The sequence below is a fragment of the Hyperoodon ampullatus genome (assembly GCF_949752795.1).
Source record: "Hyperoodon ampullatus genome assembly, chromosome: 9".
NCBI classification, from domain to species: Eukaryota; Metazoa; Chordata; class Mammalia; order Artiodactyla; family Ziphiidae; genus Hyperoodon; species Hyperoodon ampullatus.
Window position 1 is genome coordinate 32,723,010 of NC_136922.1, and position 24,843 is coordinate 32,747,852.

General features: G+C 36.8%; 1 protein-coding gene across 5 annotated transcripts in view; it reads left to right on the forward strand.

The window, feature by feature from the left end:
- Positions 1-24,843, forward strand: part of RUNDC3B (RUN domain containing 3B) — a gene marked incomplete at both ends in the record, with an annotated part of 146,433 nt that overhangs the window by 100,041 nt on the left and 21,549 nt on the right. For all 5 annotated transcript variants that reach the window (XM_079711515.1, XM_079711513.1, XM_079711511.1 and 2 more), the window contains 2 exons: positions 2,959-3,127; positions 8,897-9,054. In XM_079711515.1, coding sequence (XP_079567641.1) covers positions 2,959-3,127; positions 8,897-9,054 — 327 coding nt within the window. The remainder of the gene's footprint in view (positions 1-2,958; positions 3,128-8,896; positions 9,055-24,843) is intronic.

A 24,843-nucleotide genomic window follows, 5' to 3' on the forward strand; every position in this document is an offset into this window, starting at 1 on the left:
CCTTATAAGGAACTTCCTTGTTATCAGTTCTCCCTTTCTACTCTTGGATTTTTTTATTTATTTTTTGTTTTTAAATTTTTTTTGTATTCATTGCTTTTTTCTTTGTTTCCGTAAATATATTTATTTATTTATTTATTTTTACTTTAGGCTACGTTGGGCCTTTGTTCCTGCACACAGGCGTTCTCTAGTTGTGGTGAGCGGGGGCTACTCTTTGTTGCGGTGCACGGCCTTCTCATTGCAGTGGCTTCTTGTTGCAGATCACAGGCTCTAGGTGCGTGGGCTTCAGTCGTTGTGGCACACGGGCTCAGTGATTGTGGCTCGCAGGCTCTAGAGCACAGGCTCAGTAATTGTGGTGCACGGGCTTAGTTGCTCTGCAGCGTGTGGGATCTTCCCAGAACAGGGATGGAATCCATGTCCCCTGCACTGGCAGGCAGATTTCTAACCACTGTGCCACCAGGGAAGTCCCTCTTGGATGTTTTTAAAACTTACTGATTTATTTATGATCTTTCCAGTTTCTATTATTGGTTCAGTTTCGGTAAATAATATTTTGTTAAAAGTTTCAGAATTTTATATCATGATGTTCAGAGAATTTCTTTTAATATCTTTTTAAATCTCTTTTCATCTCTAGTTATATTACCTTTTGCTTTTTGTTATCGTAACTTTTATTTTTTTGCCCTTTTTAAATCATCCTTGCCAAAGCTTTATCAATTTTGTTAGTCATTAAGTGTTTGTTTTCCTTTGTTGATCCTCTGTTGTACCTTTGCCATCTAGCTCATTAATTTCTGTTTTTATCTATATTGTTTTGTTTCTTCTACCTTCTTTGGGTTTGTGATGATATTTTCTTACTCTTTTGTAAAATCAGCTTTATTGAGGTATCATTAACAAGTAAAATTCTAAGATATTTAAAGTGTACATTGTGGTGATTTGATACCATATTTTGATAATGTATACCTTGTGGAAGGATTTCCCCCATGTTGTTAATTAATATATCCATCACCTCACATATTTATCTTTTTTTGTGTGTGTGAGAACATTTAAGTTCTACTCTCTTAACAAATTTCAGTTATACAATACAGTGTTATCAACTATAATCACCATGTTTTACACTCGATACTCAGACTTTATTAATCTAACAGCTGAAAGTTTGTACCCTTTTACCAACCTCTCCCTATTCCTCCTCCTCGCCCCTGGGAACCATTTCCTACTCTCTATTTCTATGAGTTTGACTTTTTTTTTCTTTTTTTTTTTTTAAGATTCCACATATAAGTGATACCTCCAGTATTTGTCTTGCTGTGTCTGGCTTATCTCACTTAGCATAATGCTCTCAGGATCCATCCATGTTGTTGCAAATGGCAAGATTTCTTAACCTCTCATGGCTGAACGGTATTCCACTGTGTATATGTATACACCACATCTTCTTTATCCATTCATTTATTGATGGACACTTAGCTCGTGTCCATATCTTGATTACTTGTGCTGCAGTAAACATGGGAGTACAGGTATCTCTTCAAGATTCTGTTTTCATTTCCTTTTCATACATTCCTGGAAGTGGGATTGCTGGATCATACGGTAGTCCTATTTTCAATATTTTGAGGAAACTCCATACTGTTTTCCATAATGACTGTATCAGTGACACTCCCACAGCAATGCACAAGGGTTCCCTTTTCTCCACATCCTCGTCAACACTTATCTTTTTGATGATAGTCGTTATTTATTTATTTTTTTAAGATGATAGCCATTATGATAGATGTGAGGTGATATCTTGTGATTTTGATTTGCATTTCCCTGATGATAAGTGATGTTGAGCACCTTTTTATGTACCTGTTGGCCATTTGTATGTCTTTTTTTGAAAAATGTCTATTCTATTCCTCTGATTATTTTTCATTCACGTTTGTTTTTTGGCTGTTGAGTTATTTGAGTTCTCTATATATCTTGGATATTAACTCCTTATCATATATATGATTTGCACATATTTCCTCCCATTCAGTAGGTTGCCTTTTCATTTTGTTGCTGGTTTCCTTTGCTGTGCAGAAGGCTTTTAGTTTGATGTAGCCCCACTTCTTTATCTTGCTTTTGCTTTATGTATTTATTTATTTATTTATTTATTTATTTATTTATTTGGTGTCAAATCCAAAAATCATTGTCAAGATTGATGTCAAGGGCTTACGCCCTATGTTTTCTCCTAGGATTTTTATTTTTTTTAATTTATTTTTATTTTTTTAAATATTGACATATGTCATGAATTTTTAAATTTATTTATTTATTTATTTATGGCTGTGTTGGGTCTTCATTTCTGTGCGAGGGCTTTCTCTAGTTGTGGCAAGCGGGGGCCACTCTTCATCGCGGTGCGCAGGCCTCTCACTATCGCGCCCTCTCTTGTTGCGGAGCACAGGCTCCAGACGCGCAGGCTCAGTAATTGTGGCTCACAGGCCCAGTTGCTTGGCGGCATGTGGGATCTTCCCAGACCAGGGCTCGAACCCGTGTCCCCTGCATTGGCAGGCAGATTCTCAACCACTGCGCCACCAGGGAAGCCCTCTCCTAGGATTTTTACAGTTTCAGGTCTTACAGTCAAGTCTTTAATCAATTTAGAATGATTTTTGTATATGGTATAAGATAGGGTTCCAGTTTCATTCTTTTGATCTACATGGGACAGTAAAAAGAACCCAGCTAGACAGGTCTTCTCAGCACATGTGGAGTTTCTGGTTCTCTTCTTTAGAAGTGTTTTCTCTCTCCTCAGGACATTCTCAGAGTTTCTGTGTTAATGCCTTAGATCTGTAAACCTCACTTGAACTTCTGTAGCATCTCTAGGCTTGATGATAATATCATTATTATTGTATAGTTAGTGATGAATATTTTGGAGCTTGCTCACCAGTAGCTTGCAAATACAGAAGTGTTTTTAAAAAATCAAGTGGAACATATTATGAATTTTGTTTCTTTAAAAAATTTTAATCTTCTCAGTTCTGACAGCATCAGCAGTGATGAGGAAGAGCTGAGGACTTTGGGAAGCAGTGGTAGTGAAAGCAGCACTCCAGAGAATGTCGGGCCCCCTTTCATCATGGATGAGAATAGTTGGTTCAACAAGTGTAAGAGAGTTAAACAAAAGTATCAGCTAACGCTGGAACAGAAGGTATTTATCAGTTGTCAAAAGTCATTTAATTTGGTTCTAGTTACTACCTTTAGACTGTCACTACCAAAAGATCTTTTAGCTGTATAGAAGTATTTACCTATTGCTACTTCCTTTCTGTTCTTGGATTGTCCTCCTTTTAATTAAAAATCAGGGCCAGTTTTAGGAGAGGCTTTTGTTTCTTAAATAATTTTATGTTTTAATATATATAATAAGCCATTTATTCTTCTATATGTAGTTTCATTTGTTTGGGGTATTAGTTTCTATGATTAATTTTAAAAAGGATTATTTGGTTTGTGAAAATGCAGTGATTGCCTAAGAAATTCCATATATGTGTCTCACTCTTTTTTTTTAAATCAGATATTTTAGCAGCTCTTGTGTGTTAAGTGCTGTAGTAGGCAAAGTGGGGTACATAACAGAATGGAATTTAAACTCTATCATCTTGAGTTGTAACCTCTTCTTTTTCACTGTATGATTTATTTTCCTTCCTACCCTTCCTTTCAAATTATCATTATTCATAGATGACCTATGTAGGGAAAGCCCAATAGAATTATCCATAGAATTATTAGAACAATAAAAAATACACTGAGGAAAATGGTTACAAAGGAAATTTACAAATATGAAGAGATTTCCTGTAGACAAACAGCTGCTAGTTAGAAATATAAAGAAAACTTTAATACCCTGTTAAAGGAGAATTCTGGTACCAGCTACCAGCCAGAAGTCACACTAAGATAACTGAAAGCCTTTACATTGCAAAAATCTGAAAATGCCAAGTAGAATAAAATTTTGAAAGAGTTTCATACAGAGCTGCTCTCTCAAAGAATAGGAGCTCACTAAGGACTGTAAACAAAGAAGGGCCTCACTAAGGACTGTAAACAAAGAAGGGCCTAGAATAAGTCATGAGTTAAAGTCACTGCAGGCTTCTGGGGTGGGGGTGAGGGGCCATTCCCTTAACCTAGGTACTTGTGTTTTAATACCAACAGGGGAGCAGCAAATCTAGGCCCACTATCATTCAAGTTGGAAACTGAACCTAGAAGGCAGGATGCGATGCAGAATGGCAGAGTAAGCACAGAAATTGGCAAATCAACCTTGACTACATGAAACAGCAACAGCAATATTAGTGACCATTATGGGGTGGCATTGTTGTTCTGGGATATGATTAACAACTGGCTTTGCAGAGGAATTAGATAAGCCCTGATTTGTAGCATTTGCTGATTTCTCTGGGATAAATACTCCCATCATGGACAACTTAAAACTACCAATTTGATGTCACTGAATGTAGAATCAGGAAGAGAGGCACAGTAGCACACCATTATGTAGTTTTTCTACCAGGCAGACACAGTAAATATAAATGACTTGAAGAGCACAGATAGCAATAGTAAACTATAGTAAAACACTTGGGAAATGATAGATTTTGTAGTTATTCTCTTATTTTTTAATATAATTTACTTAATGGTAAGTTTATAAAATTTAATTTTTTATAATAGCAGTGTTTTAACAGCTGAATTACAAAATATCTGAAGCTTAACAATTAGTTCTGGCTTCAGCCTACCCTGGGAAGTAAAATGGAAGTAAAATACTATCTAATAGTATCAGAAAGAGTGAGAGAGGGTGATTGAAGCTAAAGCCTTTTGAGGTCTTCGTATTACAGCAAAGGAGTGTAGACACATTTTTTAATGTGTATGCCTGTTTCCAAAGTTGCAGTTAAAAGAAATAGAATATTTAGCTTTTAAACTAATAATAAGAAAGAAAAGAAATAAGGAAAATTGATTAACACAATAGCAAAGAGCAAATGAGAAAAAATAAGGATGGTATAAAGAAAGCACAAAATAAAGTGGTAGAAATAAATCTCAATATAACCAAAAGAGTCAACATCACCATAAAAGTAAATGGTGTAAACTTGCCAGTTAAGACAGACTCTTGGGAATTCCTTGGCGGTTCAGTGGGTAGGACTCTGTGCTCTCACTGCCAAGGGCCCGGGTTCAACCCCTGGTTAGGGAACTAAGATCCACAAGCCTCATGGTGAGGCAAAAAAATAATAATAATAATTTTAAAATTAAGAGAAAAAAAGACAAACTCTTAAATTTATGTTTTAAATCATGAATTTTAGTTATATGCTGTCTGTAAGAGGCATACATAAAATAGTGACACAAAAAAGTTGAAACTAGGAGTATAAAAATAGAGTAGGCAAATACTAACCAAAATAATTCTATATCAGTATCATTCAAGGTAGACATTAAGGCAAAAAGCATTATTAAGACTAAAGAATTGCCTTTTTAAAAAAGAACAATTCACCAGGAATGTTGTATAACAGTGCTGAACTCACATACATTTAACAATGTAGCCATGAAAAATATGAAATAGAAATTATTAGAATATCCATGAGAAATGGATAAATCCATAATTATAGTAGAAAATTTTAACATCCTAATAATTACAGATTAAACAGACAAAAAATTGGTAAGGATGTAATGAACTTGAACAACACAGCTAGTAAGCTCAACCTAAAATATGTTAAATGCTAACAATTAGAACACACATTCTTTTCAAGCACACAAGGGACAGCTATTCAATTTTTATGGACTATGCTAGATCACAAAACAAATGCCCGTAAATACCAAAGAAATGATATAATAGTGATCACAATGAAATAAAGTTAGATTCAATAGAAAAATTTTACCACCCCCTGAAGTGCACCAATGGGGATTTAAAAAAAATAAAGTCTTCTAAATTTTGGGTCAAAAAAGAAATGTGGAAATACTTAGAAATGAACAGGAATGAAAACAATGCATACTCTTAGTACTAAGTTGCAACTTGTTCAGTACTTGTTGCAACTTGGAGAATTACTTATCTTAGAAAAGAAAGAATGAAAATTAAAGAGCTAAGCATCCAAGAAGTAAAAAAAACCAAACCAGTTCAAAACAAGAAAAATAAGAGCAGATATTAATGAAATAGAGATACAGAATTAATAAAACCAAAAGCTGATTATCTGTAAAAACTAATGAAATATACAAATCTCAACCATAATTAAATTTAAAAGAGTTAAGGCACAGATAGACAATTTTAAGAATTAAAGGAGAATAGACAGGGACTTCCCTGGTGTTCCAGTGGTTGAGAATCAGCCTTCCAATGCAGTGGACACAGGTTCAATCCCTGGTTGGGGAACTAAGATCCCACATGCCGCAGGGCATCTGAACCCGTGCGCCACAACTAGAGAGCCTGTGTGCTGCAACTACAGAGCCCATGTGCACTGGAGCCCGCACGCCACAACTACAGAGCCCACGCGCTCCGGAGCCTGCGAGCCACAACTACAGAGCCTGTGCACCCTGGAGTCCGCGTGCCACAACAAATAGCCTACGAGCCGCAACGAAAGATCCCATGTGCAGCAGCTAAGACCCAACGCAGCCAAAATTAAATAAATAAACTTTTTTAAAAAAGAGAATAGGTGGCATAAATATAAATGCATTGGAGACCCCCCATAATTATTAATGAATAATTTTAGCAATTTTATGTCAATACCTTAGAAAACTTAAATGAAGAATTTTTATAAATATTACATCTCAAAACTAATAGACCTGGGCTTCCCTGATGGTGCAGTGGTTGAGAGTCTGCCTGCCGATGCAGGGGACACGGGTTCGTGCCCCGGTCCGGGAAGATCCCACATACCGCGGAGCGGCTGGGCCCGTGAGCCATGGCCGCTGAGCCTGCGCATCCGGAGCCCGTGCTCCGCAACAGGAGAGGCCGCAACAGTGAGAGGCCCACGTACCACAAAAAAAAAAAAAAAAAAAAAAAAAAAAAAAACTAATAGACCTATAATCATTGAAAAAACTAAGCAAGTAGTTTAAAATCTATTCCCTCCTCTCCCCAGAATCACCACACTTGTTTGGTTTTTGAGGTAGATGATACCAAATGTTCAAAAGGCAGTAATTCCTATTTTATACTGACTGTTCTTGAGAATAGGAAAAGAAAGGATATTTTCCAATGAGTTTAGGAATTCAGTATAACTTTGATACTAATGTAAAGTCACATGAATTAATACAGGATGTGATTAAAAACCATAGTATGAACCATTTGGTGTTATTTAATAAATGTGGAGATATGTGTGGCCTGTGGCCCAGAGGCTCTGCTCCTAGTCATGTCTCCTAGAAACTCTCACATGTGTGTCCCAGGTATCATATAACTGGCTGTTCACAGGAATATTGTTTATATTAAGAAAAATGTAAAATAATCCATATGGCCATTGATAGGAGAGTGAATAAATAAGCTGCAGTATTCACGCAACAGAATACTATCCACTATTGAGAGTGATGAATGAACTATAGTTAGACTCATCACTGTAGATGAAAAAGCAAGTTTCAAAAGAATATAGATAAAACCCATCCAAACTAAATATATTGTTTAAGATGACATACATTTGTGGTAATGCTAGAAGGAAAAGCGAGGGGATGATAAACACAAATCTCAGGGTATTGTTATCTTTGCAAAGGAGGCAGGGGATGTGATCAGGGAAAGACATTATAGGGGCTCTGAAAGTATTGGTAGTTGATCTAGGTGCTGGCTATTTAAGTATTGTTTAATTACTGATGTTTATAAATAATCATATTTATATAGTTTCTGTTAAGCTGTGTATACCTACAAAATTTCATTTGTAAAAATTAACTTTAGTTTTTGAGATTTTATTACGGAAAAAACAAATATTTGAGAATTGTCAGGAAAAAAATCTGAAAAAGAAGTTCAAGAACAGTGTTAGTTACTATTAACATGTATCATGAAGCCCAAAGAGCTAAAGCAGTTTGTTAATGGCACATGAAAAGGATAAGAAATGGAATAGAAGAATACTTTAAGAAAAAAGATTCTAATGAATATCCTGAGAGGAATTTTAAAGCACACTGATCTAAAAAGAATAGGATGCCATGAGAAGGGAACAGTCAGAAAACACACAAAAAAATTGGAAATGAAAAATAAGATTCCCTGAGTTCAAAAATTTAGTATAAGGATTTGGAGGATAAATTCAATGAAGACTCCCAGAAAGCAGAGCAAAAGGACAGAGAAACAATATATGGGTAAAAAGATAAGAGAGGATCTGTTCAAAAAGTCTCATATCTGTTAGGTGTCTGCTAATAATAATAGCTAGGAATTATACATTGCATACATGGTACCAGCTAGTATTCTAAGCACTGTATTAATTCATTTGATCTTCCCAGCTAGGTACCCTTGTTGTTCCCACTTTTTTAGATGATGAAAATAAGGCACAGAGAGATTAAGTAATTTACCCAAGGACACTTAGTTTATAAGTAGTAGAACTGAATATGACACGATATAATCCCTAAGCCTGCAGGCCTAACCTAGACATTATACTGCTTCCCACTAATTTGTTAATGCTAAAATGTTAATAACTGTTTTTGAACAATAATCACAGAGAGGCAGCTTTATAATTGATCATTCTGTAATTAGGTCTGTATTTTGAAGCTAGGAGGCACTTAGAGTGTTTATCACTGTTGTGGAGCTTAGAAATTATAATGTTTTAACTAAGTTTTACCTTAAATTACAAACATATTTTATTGAACTTTAGAGGAGAGCTTTAAATAATGGAAAACATATATTAAATTTTTAATTCAATTAAAGCTTTTTTTTCTGTTTTTTTTTCAGTGATACTTTGAAATTGTTTCATTACAGTATAGATAAGAATAACATTTAAGCTACTCAGCATTTGTCTTCAAGATACATATTAGAATTTTGCACTTGCTATATCTTGGTGATCTGTATTTCCAGGGTTATCTTGAAGAACTCTTACGACTTCGAGAGAACCAGCTGTCTGAATCTGTCGCTCAGAATAAAATACTACTACAAAGGATTGAAGATTCTGATCTGGCTCATAAATTGGAGAAGGAACAATTAGAATATATAATTGTGGAGCTTCAAGATCAGCTGTAAGTGAGTCCTTTTGGAAAAATTTTGGCAGTAAAGTTAAGAAAAATGGCACGTGTGGCGCAGGATTCAAGTTCCAAGAAGTCTGATTGCCTTCTGTTTAGTTCTTTTTCACTTACTCTTTTTAAAAAGTTTACTTTTTTCTTATAAAAGTAATCATGGTCACTCTAGAAACTTTACAAAATATGGGAAGAAAATAAAAATCACCTTCAGTTGTGCTATCCAGAGTTAACGGCGATAACTTGGTGTGTATTATTCCAAATGCACATGCATAATTTTAAAGTATTTATTTAGTGATTGATTGCAAAAAGATGGTATGTAAGGTCATCTATTCGAAGTACACTGTACTATTTAAGTACAGTGCCATTATAGAAACTGTTTGTTACCAGGTTGTGCCAGAATGTCACTAATCACAGTTTAGTAGAGCTGACTTTTTTTCATAGCAAGACTTTTTTTGATGAAGAAAACTGTGTATTGATCTACATTCTGGTACAGCTCCTTAACTTATCACTGTTCAAATCCCTTGCACTAACCCTACCATTTTGTCAAACTTAATTTTATCAATTAGTTGTTTATGGTGAAAATCTTCTCATATTAATATTTACTTAATCTTAAGGATGACTTTTAAATTTTTTGCTTTGAAATAATTTCAAACTTTCAGAAAAGTTGCAAGGATAGTACAAAATAATTCCCACATGCTCCTTCTTAGATTCACCAATTTTCAGCATTTTCCACATGTCATAATTCTCTTCTTCTGCTTGTATATACAAACATTATTTTTTGAACTACCTGAGAGGTTGCACACATCATATCTCTTTACCCCTTAGTACTTCAGTGTGTTTTTCCTAAGAACAATGACATTATCTTAAATACCCACACTTCAGCTCTCATTTTAAGAAATTTAAATCAGTAAAATACTTCTTTTACCTGTAACTCATATTTCAGTTTCATCAGTTGTCCAAGTAATGTTTCTTATTGCTTTTGGTTTTTTGGTCCAGGATCCAATCCAGGATCACATTGTGCATTTGGCTGTCATTCTCTTTAGTCACTTTTAACTTAGAATAGTTTTTCAGTGATTGTCTCACATGAGATTGATATTTCTGAGAATGCAGGCTAGTAATTTTATAGACTATCCGTCAGTTTGAGTTTGTTTGCTTTTCCTTGTGATTAGAATGAGCTTATCCATTTGTGGCTGGAATACAACGTAAGCAGTGTGTCCTTAGGATATCACATGCAGAGGTCTATGAAGTCTGTTGACCTTTTATTAGTGATGTTAATTTTAGTCATTTGGTTAAGGTGTTTTTCTCTTCTGTATAGTTACTGTTGTTCCTTTTGTAATTAACAAGTAATTTGCAAGGAGATACTTTGAGACTAAAAACATAAAAAATGATTTTTTTAAGTAAAAAAGTTTTATTAAGGAACACAAAAATTAAATGTTTTCTGGGAATTTGTATCTTGATAAAAAGAATTATGTTCGCATATTGTTTCTTACTTTTCTTCTAATTTTTTAAACGTATTTTTAATTTAATTTTATTTTTTGGCTGCATTGGGTCTTTGTGGCTGCATGTGGGCTTTCTCTATTTATGGCGAGCGGGGGCTACTCTTTGTTGCGGTGCTTGGGCTTCTCATCGCGGTGGCTTCTCTTGTTGCAGAGCATGGGCTCTAGGTACGCGGGCTCAGTAGTTGTGGACCCGGGCTCTAGAGCACGGCTCAGCAGTTGTGGCGCACGGGCTTAGTTGCTCTGCAGCATGTGGGATCTTCCTGGACCAGGGATCGAACCCGTGTTACCTGCATTGGCAGGCAGGTTCTTAACCACTGCACCACCAGGGAAGTCCCATTTTTTCTAATATTTTAAAGAGAGTGTGTCGTATAGGGTATCAGTCACTGAGGGGCAGATTAATACCTCCTGTAGCCCCTCACTACTATAAGCAGAGAGAAGAATATCATGAAGCAAACAGTAGAGATTTCTGGTTATTTCTTTACAATTAAAAGATTAAGAAAATAATTTTTCTTTTGCAAATAATACTGGTAGTTTGTCTAAATGCTGTTAACTTATAAATAATTATGTAATCGGTTTTTATTTCATCACAGAGATATTTTCATTTGAAGAATTAAATTTGACTGTATCACATTTATTTTGCTTCTGATAATATAAAGGAAACAGTCTCAAACTTTTTAGCTTGAAAAAGAATCTACGAGTTATGGTTTTATCTTACTTTTGTGATAGAAGTGTCATTGATCTTCCTGATTTTGCAAAGAAACCTTACAGTTATTTATTTATTTTTTTTATTAAAAAAATTTATCTTATTTATTTATTTTTGGCTGCATTGGGTCTTCGCTGTTGTGCGCGGGTTTTCTCTAGTTGTGGCGAGCGGGGGCTACTCTTCATTGCAGTGTGCAGGCTTCTCATTGCGGTGGCTTCTCTTGTTGCAGAACACAGGCTCTGGCGCGCGGGCTTCCGTAGTTGTGGCACACAGGCTCAGTAGTTGTGGCTCACGGACTCTAGAGCACAAGCTCAGTAGTTGTGGCTCATGGGCTTAGTTGCTCCACGGCATGTGGGATCTTCCCGGACCAGGGCTTGAACCCGTGTCCCCTGCATTGGCAGGCGGACTCTTAACCACTGCATCACCAGGGAAGCCCCCTTACAGTTATTTTTAATCACTTTAAGTTACTAGAGCAAAAAATAAAAAATTAAGGCCACTGATGAGAATTAGACTATTGAGTTTAGAGGTTAAAAATTTATTTTCACATACCATGGCTACAGTCTCTGGCTAGGTTGTAAATTGGTGTCTTACAAGATTCCTTTGTACAAAAACCATTACAAGAATACTTAATGGAAGAGTAAGAAACATGCCTTCCAGAATGTTTATGATTTACTTTGTTATCAGAATCATATTTAAGGTGCAGATAATCTCTGGGCACCTTAAAACTGTAGGGAGAGTGTGGACATTTTTTCCTTCCTGATATTTTTTTTTACCAACAGTTAGGAAGGCCTGCAGTCAAAGTTGGGCACTGAAATTCCCTTTGTTAACCCAGAGGAGATAAAAGTGGCCTTGACAAGATTAAAATGTATAATGTATAAAGAAAAAGGTCATAAAAGGAGCATTAAATAGAATATGAAGCATGAAGTATTTGCTTCTACATTATGTTGATTAGCTTTTCCTGGGTGATTTAAATAATTTGTCACTTAACTTTTTATATATTTCTCAACGGTTATCTGTGTTTTTGAATTACTGTTAAAATATGCTTTAATAATGTCTTTGAATACTCGTAAAATCTGAACATCTTGTAGTTTTGGCAATAGAGTGCACAGTGTGATATGGTAGAGGAGTGTCCCAAAGCTTTCTTGCAAATCAGGACTGTGTTCAGATACTGGCTCTGTCCTTGCCTAGTATGAGCTCAATCTTGATTAATATCTTGGAGCCTCTGTTTCCTTATTTGTAAAACTGAGGTAATATTCACCTTGTGGATTATTATGAGTATTAAGTGGTATCATGTTTAATACAGGTAGGACAAAGAAGGTAGTCAAGATTATTAGCCTGTTTTGGCTTACAGAAACCTTAAGATCTCCTTGATAAATTCACTCGGATAAATAGTGAGTTTAAAATGCTTTACCTTGTCATGCCCAGACAATGAATTTGGACTTGATTGTATTATTCCTGAGTATCACTTTTGAGATCTAGTTTCTAAATGGCAGTTGGATTAATATTTATAATAATATTATGGATCTGTGATAGACCTTCAGATAGATCCATAATATTATGGATCTGTGATAGACCTTTTGTTCTACTGTACAAAAGATTCTTTGTAAAACACTGATTGCAGACCTCAAGAATAGACAGCCTCAGAACAGTATGCAAAAGCTAAATTCTTTGTCATGATTAATACCAATAAAATGTGTTAATAGGGAATCTTTTATAGTTAGTTGATGAAATTTTTCTATTCATGATTTGAAGACTAAGAATAGTAAAATGTCTTACAGGGCTCCCTAGAGAAGGAACTGAAGAGTCTAAATAGTAGAGTGAAGAATCATGCATTGCTAAAACTAAGCCATTGTTATAGTTCAACAGCCAATTTGGTGTAGTTCATGGTGAGTAGTGATGGTGTGATCTGTTGGCCTGCAAACCAGAAGTCAGTGATGCTATGGCATCCTGGTTCACAAATTTTAGGATGAGTGGTATGGATTCTAACAGGAGGATGCAGTGATGTCATCATAGCCCAGTTAGTAATGGACAAATCATGACAGTTCCTGGTCATATATATTTTTGGCAGGTAACAGTTATTAAAATATTAAATTACAATCATGCTAATATATATTACATACTCTATTATCCATATAAGAACAGAAAAGTCAAGAAAATGCATCCAGAAGAGAAAAAGGCCAGGTACCAGATAGGTAGAACCATTTCTATTGTATTTTCTTGGTATTAGTAAGAAATTATATATTAAAACAGGCAAGGGGTACTTATTTGATATGAATGGCATTTCATTGCCTTTAGTCGTGATGTTAGATTAAAACTGCTGGCAGATTCTCTTATATCTGAGCAGATGTCCTTATATCTGGGCCAGGGGCCTACAACAGTTGGGACTGCCCTACAAATTTCATGGAGAAGTGACTCATTTTATTTGGCAAATGTTTTACATTGAGTACATGAAAAAGGGAAGCATCCCTAAATTACAATTTATAAATAAGACAATATCACTATTAACATATAAATATTGTTTTGTTTAGTTATTTCTGTTCTTTAGCATTTAACACTTATAAAATTATAATTAGCATTTAAATTCTGAAGCTATTATTATATTTTTAATTTTTTATTAAGAAATTTTCAAGGGACTTCCCTGGTGGCACAGTGGTTAAGAATCCACCCGCCAATGCAGGGGACATGGGTTCGAGCCCTGGTCCGGGAAGATCCCACATGCGGCAGAGCAGCTAAGCCCCTGCACCACGACTACTGAGCCTGTGCTCTAGAGCCCGCAGGCCACAACTACAGAGCCCACGTGCCAAGAGCCCATGCTCTGCAACACGAGAAGCCACCACAATGAGAAGCACATGCACCACAACCAAGAGTAGCCCCTACTTACTGAAGACCCAATCAGCCAAAAATAAATCAAAAATAACTAAATTTATTTTTTTTTTTAAAAAGAAATTTTCAAGTATCCACAAAAGAAAGAGTTTTAGAATAAACCCCTGATTTCCCGTCACCCAGATTGAACAGTTACCAAGAATTTGTCACATTTGCTTTACTTGTCTTTTTTCTTTTTCACTTTTTGCTGAATGATTTTGAAGCAATCATGCCCTTTGATTCCTACATACTTCATTGTACATCTCTAAAAACTATGGATACTTTCTTACATAATTTCATAACCACACCTGATAAAATTAGGGACAATTGTTTTTATCATGGAATGTGCTTTCATACCAAATTTCTGTAATTGTTTTAAAAGAAACTTTTTTGTAGTTGATCTTTTTCACGTCAGGATTCAAAGTCATACTTTACATATAGTTATGTCTCATAAGCCTCTTAATTTAGAACAGTTTTCCCCACTTTTACTTTTCCTGTCATTGTCTATTTGCAGACTTTTCCTGCACAACGTCCAACATTCTGGATTAGTTCTTTGTGGTTTATTTACCTTGTTCTTATATACCTATGCCTCCCAGTATGTAGCCATTAGCCACATGTGACTGTTAAGCACTTGAAATGTGGCTAGTCTGAGCTAAGATATGCTATAAGTATAAAATCAACACCAGATAGTGTGAAATAAAGAATGTAAAATGTCTCATTAATAACTTTTTATATTGACTACATATTGAAATGATAATGTTTGGGATGTATTGGGTTAAATAAGTGCATCATTAAAATTAATTTCACCTACTTTTTAAGGTGGCTACTAGAAAAATTTAAATTCCATATGTGACTCTTCTTAATTGGTGTTGGACAGCTGTATTCTCTGTACTATATCCTCTCTTCTCAAAGTGGACTGGCTACATTTGCATCATCTGGGAGCAGATTCTCAGGCCCCTCCCCAGACCTGTTGAATCAGAATCTGTATTTAATAAGATCCTCAGGGGATTAATTGACACATTAAAGTTTGAGAATCACTGCTTTGTACTGTTTATTCTGTAAAGTATATCCTCTTAACTCTGGATTAGTAGTTCTCAATCTTGGTTGCACATTTAGAATCCTTCAGGGAGCCTTTTAAAAGTATATTTTGAAAAATGAGGATGCCTGCCTGAGCCTTACCTCAAGAGATGTTGTTTTAATTTGTCAAAGGTGGGACCCAGGCAAGTGTACAAGTGTTTAAAAAGCTTCCCAGGTGTTTCTGATGTCCAGTCAGCATTGAAAACCACTGCTCTGAGGTGCTGGGCTAAATTTGAGTTTAATTTTATGACAAGAATATTTTATAGGTAGTGCTCAGTACTTCATATTGGGAAGCACACAAGTTGTCCCACTTTTATTGATCTTAAGATAGGACAGTGGATTTAGGTGGTTACAGCCTTATTTCTCCTTTGTGTAAGTTCTCATCAGCCTTTCATCTAATGGCTTGACCATGGATGAGCATTACTTGGAACAATTGATTCATTAGGATTTGTAAAATGGTGATTTCCTAATTGTTATTGCCTCCATGCTTAAAGGCTAGAATCATCTATAAAGAACTTCTCCCTATCAGGGCTATTTGGTTGTTACTGTGACAGTTCTTATAGGATATTATTAATTTTCAAAGTAAGATGCTGATGTCCTACTTAGCTACTAATGAAATGAAGATTTTGCTTTGCTTTCTCTCTTTTGAGATTATGAACTTGTTATATATAATCTCTTCTATAATGTGAATTAGCTCATACAAGGTTCATAAATAAGGGGATGATGTTAGTATAGCAAAGAAATCACCTTGATTCATAATTGATTTTTTCCTAGAGGTTAACATTTCTCAAAAAGTAACACCAGCAGGGACTTACCTGGTGGGTAAGACTCCAAGCTCCCAATGCAGCAGGCCCGGGTTCGATCCCTGGTCCGGGAGCTAGATCCCACATGCATGCTGCAACTAAGAGTCCACATGCCACAATTAAGAAGCCCGCATGCTCCAACTAAAGATCCCACACGCCACAACTAAGACCTGGTGCAGCCTGCATTAAGTAAATAAATAAATACATATATACATACATACATACATACATACATACATAAATCGCCAGCAGAATGCAGAATACACTAATACAGGCAAATACTGCAGGCCACCAACAGATGGCACTCTCTCACTGTACATAATACTCTCTCACTGTGCTTTCCTCTAGCTCAGTTGAGCTAGAACTTGGAGGTGCTTGTTCTGTAGTTGTCCTTGACCCCATGGCAAGCCTCAGCCTCAGCAGCCTTGACCCTTCCTTGCACCCTCTTCCATCAAATGGCTTTTACTTTTTTGTTGTTGTTAAAGCTGTTGTCGTTGTAAAGTTATTGTAATATTTCTTTAATTAATAGGAATTTAACAAATATTTTAAATTGGGTTTGAAGTTTTATTAGGTTTGTCACAGTTTTTCTTAGTGTTGTAGTTGGAAGGTTGAATAGACTTTGAGTTGTCAGCCCCTAACCCTGTTCTCCCCATAAGGCCAGCTATTTTCAGTGTGTAATTGCAGAACACTGTTTTGTTTTGTTTCTGCACTATAGCAGAAATGCCTATATTCAGGGTGTTTCTGTCCCATAAATTTATTTTTCTTTTTGATGCTCAAATTGTCCTATCTTTGACTAATGGAAATGCCTTTATATTCATTCCTGTGTCCTTCTGACATGACACATTTGTCTTTGCTAATTTTCTTGCTTTCTGGTACAAGATATCCCAGGCTCATCTTGTATATTTCCTGTCCTGGAATCAGCCATTCCTCTGAGGATCCAGGGTTTATCTTATATTTTAAAATGAGAGGGAAAAGGAAGCATTTGAGGGAATTCCCTGGCGATCCAGTGGTTAGGACTCTGCGCTGGGGGCCTGGGTTCAGTCTCTGGCCGGGGAACTAAGATGCCACAAGCCACACAGCGCAGCCAAAAAAAGAAAGAAAGAAAAGGAGGCATTTGAGTGTTTTTCGAGGTTCTAAATTACTCATTAGGGCTTCCCCAGTAGCACAGTGGTTAAGAATCCGCCTGCCAATGCAGGGGACACGCGTTAGAGGCCTGGTCCGGGAAGATCCCACATGCCACGGAGCAACTAAGCCCGTGTGCCACAACTACTGAGCCTGCACTCTAGAGCCCGCAAGCCACAACCACTGAGCCCACGCACCACAACTACTGAAGCCCGCGCGCCTAGAGCCCACGCTCCGCAACAAGAGAGGCCACCGCAATGAGAAGCCAGCGCGCAGCAATGAAGACCCAGCACAGTCAAAAATAAACAAATAAAATAAATCAATTTTAAAATTAATTAATTAATTAATTAATGTTTCTTTTCAAAAGATACTGTCAAGTTAAGGTCTAAAGTGCAACCAGGATAAAATAAATAAGATACAAGGATGTAATTTATAGCATAGGGAATATAACCAATATTTTATAATAATTTTAAGTGGAGTATAATTCATAAAATATCGAATAACTATGCTATATACTTGAAACTAGTATACTATTGTAAATCAACTATACTTCAATTTTTTTTTAAGTGTAAACAAGGTTGAAAAGCATTTAAGAGACTTTGTTAGATTTGGGGTTAACTTTTTGGCAAGAATACTTCATAGGTAAATAATTTAAAATTTGGGGGTATCTGGCTCCTTTTTAGGCTTCTTCTTTCAAAATGTTTTATTTGAAGGGAAATAATTGTAAAGTGATACAAAGTGAGTCTTTATCCCATGGCTGTGTCTAAAATTAACAAAAAACAAAACACAAAGATTTATTTTTAAAAAATATTTATTTGGCTGCGTTGGGTCTTCGTTGCGGCGTGCAGGCTTCTCTAGTTGCAGCGCTTGGGCTTCTCTAGTTGAGGCATGTGGGATCTTAGTTCCCAGCCAGGGATTGAACCCGCATCCCCTGCATTGGAAGGTGGCTTCTTAACCACTGGACCACCAGGGAAGTCCCAAAGAAATTTTTATATTAAAATTATGAAGAAGTTAGGATATTCACAAGCTATATAAGCATTTTCCAATTCTGGTAAACTTTAAATGAAGAAGAGTAGGGACTTCCCTGGTGGTCCAATGGTTAAGACTCCATGCTTCCACTGTAGGGGGCACAATTTTGATTCCTGGTCAGGGAACTAAGATCCCACATGCTGTGTGGCACAGCCAAAAAAAAAAAAAAAAAAAGTAACTCTCATTATTTCTTTTGGTGCTAAATTGCTTTTGTAACTTCTCTGGCCTTTATCCATTCATTTGACAAATAAATATTGAGAATGCCATGAAGAGCCAGGCCCTCTTCTAGGTGCCGGTGATTCAGGAGTGAATAAAACAAAGTCCCTGCCCTCATAGAGTTTACACTGAGTGGACGGCAGCCACCAACACTGACAGTAAACAAATAGTGCCTGAGTGGTGGTCCTGTTCCTCTTCCAAGGTCGTCATGAGAGGCTGGGAGGCCGTAACTCTCTTACCCTGTGTTCCTAGGAGAGTGAGGGGTGGAGTGTATCAATACCTGGTGTTTGGTGGCTTTCCCTTTCTGGAACTTCAGTGTTCTCTACCTCATTCTCATTATTCTCATTATTCTTCTCAATATTATGCTCACTAGCATAAAATTTTGCACTCCTGTAGTCATGCTATATTAGATCCTTTATATTCATGAAGATTGTAGCCTAAGATTTTCTTAGTGTGCCCTGTCACAAATAGTACTGGACTGTATCCTGAGAATTACAGTACATTAGGAAATAAATAATAAGTGGATAGTAACAAAGGTGTGCAGCAGGGCTGTTGGGCATTTGCTAGACTCACTCTCAAAACTTGCCTTGTAGCCATCGGCTTCAAATGTATTGACTTATCAAAATTAAAAATTACGGGCTTCCCTGGTGGCGCAGTGGTTGAGAGTCCGCCTGCCAATGCAGGGGACACGGGTTCGTGCCCCAGTCTGGGAAGATCCCACATGCCACGGAGCAGCTGGGCCCGTGAGCCATGGCCGCTGAGCCTGCGTGTCCGGAGCCTGTGCTCTGCAACGGGAGAGGCCACAACAGTGAGAGGCCCGCGTACCGCAAAAAAAAAAAAAAAAAAAAAAAATTGCCTCATGTCATGGACGTTTGGGATTACTTAGGAATACGTGGAGTCACAGATATTAAATGCTAAGTGCCAAGGGCTATATGCCTTATGTATATCTAGAGGCTGAAAGTAAAACTTCATCATGAGCATCAGCACAGCATCTGAGGTAAGTGGGAAAGGAGCAAAGTGAGGGAGAGAGGATAACTCTCAAGTTTGGAGACACAAGATAAAGAATCAAGTAAGTGAGCAGAATAATATTGACAGCTTTGAATTGACTAAGCACTGCTATCAAAATATAGAGTATGGGATTCTACATCTTTTAAAAGAGCTTGTAAGTACCAGTAGACTTGAGCCTAATCTCTGAAAGGAAGGAAAGAGACCAAACTTTGGAAATTTCATCTTTTTGTCTTGCATTAAAATAATGAATGTAATATTGAGGGCTCAAAAGAATGTAAGATCTAGTTTTTGAAGCTAGGGTGCTCTGGCTGAAACCCTCACCTTAAATACCATCTTCAGCTAAAGACAAAAGAAGGTAGGATGTCGGAAGTAGTGGTTTGGGGCTTCAAAGTGGAGGGATGAAATTTACATGGAGATGAGAAAGTAAATGTTTGGTAAACAAATGTTTGCTTGACCATGCAGAGATAGTGGGACACAGAGCAGACTCTGGTCTCTCCCTTACCACACCTAGCCCATATTCTTTGAAGGTGTCTTTGGTGATAGCTCTATTCCTGGAACCAGACTCATTATCTAAATTCTTTAGGTAGCTAAGGGGATGGTAAAAAGAAAGACTTCTGAGTCTTCCTTTTCTTTTTTTTTTTTTTTTTTTTTTTGCGGTATGCAGGCCTCTCACTGTTGTGGCCTCTCCCGTTGCGGAGCACAGGCTCCGGACGAGCAGGCTCAGCGGCCATGGCTCACGAGCCCAGCCACTCCGCAGCATGTGGGATCTTCCCGGACCGGGGCACGAACCCATGTCCCCTGCATCAGCAGGCGGACTCTCAACCACTGCGCCACCAGGGAAGCCCTGAGTCTTCTTTTTCTTAAAAACAATCATCCTAAATTAATTCTTATGCCAAAGAGATGTATTTCAGGGTGGCAAACATTGCTCCCTTACAGAGTTAATATCCAAAATATATAAGGAACTTGTACAACTCAGTAGGAACAAACAAACAAAACCAATTAAAAAATGAGCAAAAGACTTGAATAGACATTTTTCCAAAGAAGACATACAGATGACCAACAGGTACATGGAAAGATGCTCAACTTCGCTAATCATCAGGGAAATGCAAATTACAATCACAATGAGATATTACCTCACACCTGTGAGAATTTCCGTTATCAGAAAGACGATAGATGGTAAGTGTTCGCAAGGATGTAGAAAGAAAGGAATCCTTGGACAATGTTGTGAGAATGTAAATTGGTGCAACCACTTTGGAAAACAGTATGGACGTTCCTCAGAAAATTTATAGAACTATCGTATGATCCATCAATCCCACTTCTGAGTATTTATCCAAAGGAAGGGAAATTAGGATTGTTGTCAAACCCAAGTTCATGTGCCCCATGCACAGTGAGGCCAAACAAACTGAAAAGTTGGAGTTTGCAGCAGAGAAAGGTTTATTGATCGAAAAGTGTGCTGAAAAGGTGGGAGACAAAGGTTTGTCTCAGATCCATCTTACTAGCTGGCCAGGGCATATCGTTTTTAAAGGCAACATTTGGGATGAGGGTTTCAGGGGACTTGACTTTTTTCTGATTGGTTAGTGGTGAGATAACAGGGTGGTGTTTCAGGAATCTTAATCATCAACCTTGTTCCAACCAGTCTGGGGTCCAGTGTTTGTGCCCAGCCTGTAGTCACCATCCTCCACCTGGGTTGGGGGGGGGCGGTCTTAGTTCCTACAGAACAGCTCAAAGATATGTGTCAGATTGTTTTGTATATGCTTCCAGGAGGAATTCAGACTCTGTTTTATCACTGAGCTCTTGTTTCTTGACTGCTTTCCCTTTGTTTCTGCATTCCCTCGCTTCCCTAATTAACAACTGCTTGAATCTCTTCTTTGGAACTCAGGGAAGGCCTAGGAGACAAAGCCTTTTTCTACAAACAAGAAACTGGGGACACAGAAAGCCTTTTGTACCCAGGAGGACCCCTCAGGGTCCTACTCGGTTTCAGAATCTTGAAGAGATATCTGCATTGTTATGTTAATTTCAGCATTATTAACAGTAGCCAAGAGGTAGAGGTAACTTCAGTGTCCATGTGTCCATGGATGAATGGATGAAGAATATGTGATATATATATAAATACCCTTGTGTCTGTATACACACATAGAGGCACAATGGATGATAATTCAGCCTTAAAAATGAAGGAAATGTGGGATCCTGCCATTCATGACAACATGGGTGACATTATGCTAAGTGAAATAGACTAGATGCAGAAAGACAAATACTGCATGATCCCACTTATATGTGGACTCTGAAATAGTCAAATTCACAGAAACAGAATAGAGTGATTGTTACCAGGGCCTGGAGAGAGGGGAAGTTGGGGAGATATGGTTCAGGAGTACAAAGTTTCAGTTATGCAAGATGAATAAATTCTGGAGATCTAATATATAACAATGTGACTATAGTTAACAATATTGTATACTTGAAATTTTCTGAGAGGATAGATCTTAACTGTTCTCATCACACAAAAAAGGGTTAACTGTGAGGTGTTGGATGTGTCAATTAGCTTGAGTGTGGTTATTATTTCACATTGTATATCAAATCATCAAGTTGTACACTTTCAATGTATAAATTTTAAATTGTCAATTATACCTCAGTAAAGCTGGGGAGGAAAAGATTGAATTATATTTGTGTGTGTGTGTGTGTGTGTGTGTGTGTGTGTGTGTGTGTGTGGCCAAATTCCTAAATAATTCCTACTGAGAATCTAAAGAGAAAATAGCTGACTGTCTCCCAGTTTAGAGGTAGATACTACAGGAAAGTTCTTAAAATTAGCTGGAATACATATATGATTTCTACTTTCTTAGTAAATTAAACAATTTCCCCTTAGTGTATTTTTCTGTAGAATTATTACCTTAATGAGAGAATGTTAAATTGACTTATAGACATAAGCGACAAGTAGTATCTATCTCATATGGAATGATTTAGTTTTTAGATTAGCTCAGTAATGTTAGCATTGGTCAGAGTTTTAATTAGTTAAATGCTAATTATCACATAGTTTCACCTTTAATTGCCCCGATTTTGCACTATAAAATAACAGTAATTGTTGAGTAATTTAAGATGAACCTATTTTTAAGCTTGGCCAAATGAGAAATTTCCTCATTCTTCGTATATTAACATCAGTTGGATTACTGTTGAGTAGGTCTTAAAGTTAACTTGGTACGTTTTGCTTGTTCTAAGGTAAGTAATGGGATTCTTTGATTGCAAGCAGTCGCAACCAACTCCTAAAGCACAAATGGAATTCATTAGATTGATATCAATAACTCATGGAATGGATAAGATACTGGGAAAGTAGGCCTGGAGAGAGGTAGGCTGAGCTACTTCAGAGGGTTGGGAAGTAGGAACATCAGGAATATCTCTTTGCTGTTACATTTTGGTCAGGACCTCACTGCTAGAACAAATAAACTGCTTTGTCTATTTATCACTCTAAATGGACTCAGGTCAAGATTCAAAATTCAGGGATGGGATTTTCAACCTAACTTAAATTCACTTGCCTGCCCCCTAGTGTACTGGAGTGGTGAGAGAAAAGGCCTGCCTTACACAGCATCCTCCAGGAGGCTTTCCTTTTCATAGTAGCAAGGCAAGTGCCAGGATTTACTGTGTCCACATTCTTCACAAACGGTGAAACACAGATGTGGCATGGATGAAAACTAGGCCTATTCAATATGCTGAGATTTCTTATCTCCTGTTTCAGAGGACCAGGCAACTTCCCATAGAAAAAGGCAGTACCTTAATTCATCATAGGGCTAAAATTCTCCACAGGCAAATAGTGTGTAAAAACTCTTGTGAAACTTCAGTTCCTTTTTCCATTTTATATGGTGTAAGACTTTTTGCTTTCCAGAAAGAATATATTCTGACGTGGAGATCGTTCATTTATTTACTTATCAGTGAGTTCTACCAATGGCGTTTCCTCAGATGCACGTTTGCCTTTCTTCCGTTCTGCTCTGAATATTTCCTGTAGGCCAGTTATGACATTGGAATTGAGTTCTCCAGTGACGTTCACTGGGAACCCTAAAGAGGGAATATGTGCAAGAGAGAAATCTAGTAAGAGAACCCAAAATAATGGTAGTTTATTATAATAGATTCTCTGGCCAGTAATCCCCATTTCTGCTTTATACTATTTTTCTGTCAACCTTAGAAGTTTTCTAATCACTCTTTACTGTTTTCATAAAAACCGGTGTTAAATTACCTTAAAAGTCTTTTAAAATTTTTTCATTCCTTTTCTAGTGAAATGAAATCGTTGGACCTAGCCTGAAGGAATATCTTGATGGGAGACATTCTCACTGATTTCTGCCTATTTCATTTCTAGTATTCCATTGTAAGAGAGAATCTAGTGTTGACATCAGATAATGTTTCTTTATGGACATAGTGGAGCAAATATTTTTAAATGCACACAAATATTCTATAAAATAAAAAATATTTGTATGGAGCTTGCTAGAGACATAAAAAAATGGGATTATTCCATTAGAATCATGGTTAATAGCCAGAGGTGTTGTGCAGGCTGATTTTCTCCAGTGTAGGAGCATCTTGCTAGCGCACCACTGACCCTCTGCCACCCACAACAAGCCTATGGTCTCTGAAAGTTAGTGGCAGGCACGTTTTACTTCCTGCTTCTGAGGTGGTGGGTCAGGACCTTGGAACGCTAAAGTCATGGACTCCTGTTTGAGAATGCAGGTTGCCTAGGTGGTATTATAAGGCATTTTAGAGGTAGAATAAGAGCTTTCCAAACAGAATTATGCTTTTAAATGAACTACCAGTTCAAATGTTGAATTAGTCTTGTGACAGTTGGTTTGTGAAATTGAAATCTTGGGAGAAAGCTAGTTCTTTTGCAACTTGTTACTAACAAGTAATAGCTCTACAGAAATGAAAGTAAACCATGAGTTGTTATAATGGCTTTGTTCTGTAGTTGAAATATTTCCAGTAGATTATATTGTTCAGTGTAATTGTCATTGATATAATTATGTTCATGAAGATTTATTAGTAGTCACTTTTATCAAAGACAATTACAGGAACCTCATGGATTTTTTATTTTATATTTTTCTGTATTAGTTTTATTTTTATTCATTTTAATTGTTTTTGTTTACTGAGTTAAATTACTTCAACAGATTGTGAATTTTGAAGCTAGAGAGTCATACACGTGGACTCTTTACTCTCTTTTATATTTTAACTGGCGTCTGATCACCTGTAACTCTAAGATATCACCATTGTTTTTTAGTTAAGATGTAAAATGCATCTTGAGTCCCTTAGTCCTTTAGTAATATCTCTGGGGAAAAGATAGGAAGTCTGAATTTCACAGGTAGTGATTTATTGTAGTAGTAGAAAAAGAATGAAAAACACATATTGCAGGAGACGAAACAGTCATAGCTCCAACTAGCCTTCCTGTAGTTCTGGTCACATTCTGTTAACATACCATTTTAAAAAGGTGAATTTGGGGGCCTAAGTT